The 5574-nt window shown below is 41.0% G+C and overlaps 1 protein-coding gene across 1 annotated transcript; it reads right to left on the bottom strand.

Annotated features, from left to right (window-relative positions):
* Positions 1 to 1481: 1481 nt before the first annotated feature.
* LOC112084336 lies at positions 1482 to 2853 on the bottom strand. The gene is made up of 2 exons (XM_024153452.1): positions 2055 to 2853; positions 1482 to 1659 (listed from the first exon to the last, which is right to left on the bottom strand). The coding sequence occupies exons 1-2, from the start codon at positions 2845 to 2847 to the stop codon at positions 1652 to 1654; spliced, it is 801 nt and encodes a 266-aa protein (XP_024009220.1). The 5' UTR covers positions 2848 to 2853; the 3' UTR covers positions 1482 to 1651.
* Between the last annotated feature and the right edge of the window lie 2721 nt (positions 2854 to 5574).

Consider the following 5574-nt stretch of genomic DNA (forward strand, 5'->3'; position numbering starts at 1 on the left):
GTGTGAAACCTCTAGCCACCAGTCTTGCCTTGTACCTCTCGATCTCCCCATTGCTCTTGTATTTGATAGTAAATACCCACTTAGAGCTCACAGTTTTCTTCTTTCTTGGTAACTCAGCTTCATCCCAAGTGTGATTCCGAATCATAGCCTGTTTTTCTTCAGTAACAGCATCAAGCCACACCTTGTGCTCCTTTGCTTCATCATAAGTCCTTGGAACCTCTTCTTGATCTAAGACTCCTATGAACACTTGATGTTCTTGAGGAACATGGGCTAGAGAGCACACTGCTTGAGTTGGATGAGCTATAGCTTGATTATTGTAGTAGACTCTAGTATTGATCCAATTAGAAGCCGGTTTTCTGATCCTTTGGCTTCTTCTAAGCTCTTGAACCGCCGGTTCTTCTTCTGTGGGAACTGATTCCTCTTGAGTGTGATCCACGCCTAGCTCAGGTTCTTCTTGGGTTGGTGAGATCACTTGGTCGTTTTCCATTTCCTCACCAGGGGCCTCGGTCTCAGTCTCAGGTTCCTCTTCTAATGGATGTGGATCCACCTGATCTTGAGTGGATTCAGCTGGGGCTGAGCCTGTTGGTGTGCTCCCATCGTTTCTTAAGGTCTCAAGTAGGGTTCTGAGAGTAGCCGCCCTATCTGAGTTGGAATGGGGAAGATCCTTTAGATTTTCCCAATTTCTTTCCTCATAGAAGCCCTTATCTTCAATAAACTTCACATCTCTGGACACTAGAACCCTCCTAGTCTCAGGAATGTAACATTTGTAGCCCTTCTGGTTAATAGAATAGCCAATGAACATCCCTTTTGTACTTCTAGCCTCAATCTTGTTCCTTTGTTCTCCTGGAACTAATACAAAGCAAACACAACCAAATACTTTTAGGTAATCAATCGATGGCTTAGACTTGTTTAATACCTCAAATGGGGAAGCATCTTGGAGGATCCTTGTAGGGAGCCTATTGATAAGATAACAGGCTGTGACTACAGCATCTCCCCAAAACCTCTTAGGAACATTCCTATGAAACATCAAGGACCTGGCCACCTCCATAAGATGCCTGTTCTTCCTCTCAGCAACTCCATTTTGCTGAGGGGTATAAGGACAGCTTGTTTGATGGACAATTCCGTGTTGGTTAAGGTGATGCCTAAAGGCTTGGCTTGTGTATTCTCCTCCATTATCTGACCTAAACACTTTGATCTTAGCATTATAATGGTTAGTCACATATTTTTGAAAATTCATAAAGGCCTCTAGCACCCTATCTTTAGATGGTAACAAAGTGATCCAAGTATATTTAGATTTCTCATCAATAAAGGTAACAAAGTATTTGTGACTTTCTCTAGACATACATGGAGAGGTCCATACATCAGAGTGAACTAAATCAAAGCAATTTTCATAAATAGTAGATGATTTAGGAAAGACAGTTCTACAATGTTACCCAAGATACAAGCTTCACAAGCATTATTATCAAACTTAACATCAGGTAACATCAGATTCAAAGACCTATGATGGGGATGACCCAATCTAGCATGCCACAATGCATTATTTTCAACAACAGAACTAAAAACAAAAGCATTAGATAGAGAAGATGGCTTAGTGTCTTCAAGAACATAAAGCCCATCTTTAGTAGTTCCTTGTCCAAGAAGCTTACTTGACTTAATATCCTGAAAGAAAACCTCATTAGGACTGAATATAGCATAACAGTTTAAATCAGTAGTTGCTTTCTTAATAGACAAGAGGTTAGATGTGAATGAGGGCATGTAAAATGCTTTAGATTGTTTATCAAACAGCTTAAGATCACCAATGCCTTCTATCTTAACTTTTTCGCCATTTGCAATAATCACATTTCCTAATGTAGGTTTCATGTTACTAATCAATTTAGCATCACTAATCATATGATGGCTAGCTCCAGAGTCAACAATAAGCGGTTTATCACTTTTCAAGACATGATTTGCAGTATGAATTTCTAAAGAATGATCATCCACAACAGTATTAGTAGTATGATTAGTCAAGATATGATCATGTAATGCATGAAAGCTAAAGGCTTTAATCGGTTTACCAGACTCTTTAAGAGCCTTGATGAGAGCATCCAGGTCTGATTTCTTCACATATTCAGCTGAGGCCCTCATAGCAACCCCTTCCTTCTCACGGTCTGAGGGGCCAGCCTCCTCCTGAGCATGAGCTTCATTCGCCCTTGGCTTTCTCTGGTCTTTGCTGCGGCTTTGCTTGAGATGTGGATACAGGATCCAGCACTTGCTCTTCAGGTGACCCTTCCTTTTACAATGCTCACACACCCAAACCTCACGGTCCTCACCACCATAGGCTCCTTTGTTGGCTACTGCAGCTTCACCTTTGTTGGCCATCACCAAGTCGCTTCCTTTATTGCCGAAGAGACCCAAAGACCCTTGTTCCTTCTGGATCTGAGAACAGACTTCCTCCAGGCTTGGTAGTTTTGTAGCTCTAAGAAGATGCTTGATGAGATCGTTAAAAGCTGGATTCAACACCATTAGAAGAGCAAAGACCTTGTCCTGCTCTCTCCTTTCATTTAGAACCTCAGCATCAACAGTAGCAGGCCTGAGCATCTCCAGCTCTGCCCATAGAGACCTAAACTTCCCAAAGAAGGTATTGAAGTCCAGATCTCCTTGGTGAAGACAGTTAATCGCCTTTTTGACCTCAAATACCCTTGTGAGATTACATGTGTTCCCAAACACATTCTTCAGGGTTTCCCAAAGCTCCTTTGCACTCTCACAATAGGAGTAGGACTCAAGCACCGACAGATCTAGAGCTCCATGAAGGATAGCAAGCACCGTTTGATCCTCTTGGAACCATTCCACAGAATCTTTCAAAGGCATCTCCTTTCCTCCATCTTTGGTCTTGCCTTTAACATCCTTTGGATCTTCAACATGATACCAAAGGTTTCTTCCACACAACACAGCTTTGGCAGTTCTTGCCCAAAGCAGATAGTTATCAGCTCCTTTGAGCACCACAGGTAAAACAGGAACCTTGTTTCCTTCCATTAACACTCGCAGAGATGAGAAAAGGAAGAACAAAGATCGAGTATTTCAAAAGAAAAGAGGTTTGTACGGATGAATCTGGGTTTGAGTATGAACACGAAGATTTGAGGGGATGGAATAGATGAGAATAAGAGAATAAGAGATGAGAATAAGCAAGATTAATCACCAGATTTCGGAACCTGGCTCTGATACCATGAGAGAATGTAAAGATTAACAGCGGATTAAGATAAGATTAAGAGAGATTAAGAGAGTTTGAATGAAGAACACGATGAAGAGTAGAGAGAATGGTGAGAAAGAGATGATTCTCATTTCTTAGTAAGCAATTACAGCTGTATACAGATATTTAAAGTAAAAGCAGAAAGAATATACTAAAGAGATTCCTAGGCTATTCTCCAAATAAGAGAAAAAGTAAAAGAGAAAAGCAAAAGCAGCTTTTGTCCTTATGTACAACGGTCATAAAGAGGATAAGGGGAGAGACTCTTCTTCCTTTATCTTCAAACGGTCACAAGAAGAGAGACTTGGAGGGAAAGACATCTTCTTGCTTGCTGTAGAAGTAAACCCAAGTTTAGAAGATGATCTTGTATGAATTGTACGGATTGACTTGATAGATCTCCCTTGATTAACAGAAAACATGTAAATGAATTCTCCTATGAAACTCCAAAAACAGGGACTCTTTCTAGTAAAAGTCATATTCTGATCCCAATTGGCATTATATTGACAAGTGGGAGTTTTGAGACTTGAAATAAGAGGTAGACACTACTAAATGTGGAAGGAGATGCATCATTTCCAAGTTTTCTAATTCCTTTAGATAATCCTCAATTCTCCTATGAAAATCAGAAAACTGGGACTCTTTCTAGTTAAAGTCATATTCTGATCCCAATTGGCATTATATTGACAAGTGGGAGTTTTGAAACTAGAAATTAGAGGTACACACTACTAATGTGGAAGGAGATGCATGATTTCCAAGTTTGCTAATTCCTTTAGATACACCTCAAATCTGCTATGACACCCAATCTCTCCTATGAAAATCTAAAAACTGGCACTCTCTTTAGGAAAAGTCATATATTGACTAGTGGGAGTTTTGAGACTTGAAATAAGAGGTAGACACTACTAAATGTGGAAGGAGATGCATCATTTCCAAATTTTCTAATTCCTTTAGTGTGAAATTATTGAGAGATTAGCGATAATAGTTTGCAGAATGAAAAGAAATGATGAACAAGAAAGAGAGAATAAAGAGTCTCCATTATCTTCTTGTCTTAGGTTCTCGTTACAATGCACTTATAGACAGACAAAAAGAGGCTGGAAGCCCTAGCTAGGTGACCGTTACAGAGAGAGACAAAGGGAACTAGATCCCGAGACTGAAAGTGACAGCCATGCGCTGGAGTCACATGTCTAAATAGGTTCTAACCACTTCCCTGTTGACTTTTATCTTCCCTCCATCGGTTCCTTTGACTTGAGAACTCATTCTTGGACACTTTGATGGGCCTGAAGCTCCTTGATACCATTGGCCTTTATTATTCTGGACTTAGTCATTTATTAGTCTCGGTATTGATATTAAAGGATCAAACCGATACTTATAATGTCTAAGCCTTTTATTGGTCTTCTCAACACTCCCCCTCAAGCTTAGTCATATATGAAGAATATTACTAAGCTTGAAGACCCATAGAACAGTGCCTCATTAAAACCTTGACATAGAAAAACCGCATGGGATAAAAACTATGCCAAGGAAAAAGAGTACAAAGTCTATGAATCAGGGAGCTTGAGATCAGACATGAGCAAGATCAACGAGTCCCAACTTGCTGTAGATGTGATCGCAAACTTTGGGGCTCGCAGCTTTGGTGAAGATATCGGCCAGTTGGTCTTCGCTTCTGGTAAAACATGGGAGGATGACTCCTTCTTCTATCTTTTGTCGAACCTTATGACAATCTATCTCGATATGCTTGGTTCTCTCATGGAAGACTGAGTTGTTTGCAATGTGAATAGCCGCCTGGTTGTCACAGTGGAATGTCATGGGGCCTGGTGACTCGATATTCAGGTCCTTGAGCAACGCCTTGAGCCAAGTAAGCTCATTTGCAAGTTTCTTCATGGCTCGGTATTCTGACTCTGCACTTGAATCTGACACCACCTTCTGTTTCTTTGTCTTCCAGGTCACCAAGTTGCCTCCAACAAATGTACAATAGCCTGTTGTAGACTTTCTATCATTTCTGTCCCCAGCCCAATCAGCATCGCAGTACCCGACTATCTCAGTGTTGTCATTCCTTCCCATCCATATGCCTTGACCAACTGAGCCTTTTAGATATCTGAGAATCCGTTCCACCATGCTCCAGTGATAAACAGTGGGTTTTTGCATGTGTTGGCTCACCTGATTCACAGCAAAGCACAAGTCAGGTCTAGTAAGTGTCAAATAGATTAGCTTACCTACAAGCTTGCGGTATAGTGGGACATCTTGAAACGGCTCATCTGGTTTCTCCCCCTGGCGAGAGACCTTGTACCCTTCCTCAAGCGGCGTCTTAACCGGTTTTGCTTCAAGAAAACCTGTATCATTCAAGAGATCAAGTGTGTACT

Source organism: Eutrema salsugineum, unplaced genomic scaffold, assembly GCF_000478725.1.
Source record: "Eutrema salsugineum unplaced genomic scaffold, Eutsalg1_0 scaffold_44, whole genome shotgun sequence".
Lineage (NCBI taxonomy): Eukaryota > Viridiplantae > Streptophyta > Magnoliopsida > Brassicales > Brassicaceae > Eutrema > Eutrema salsugineum.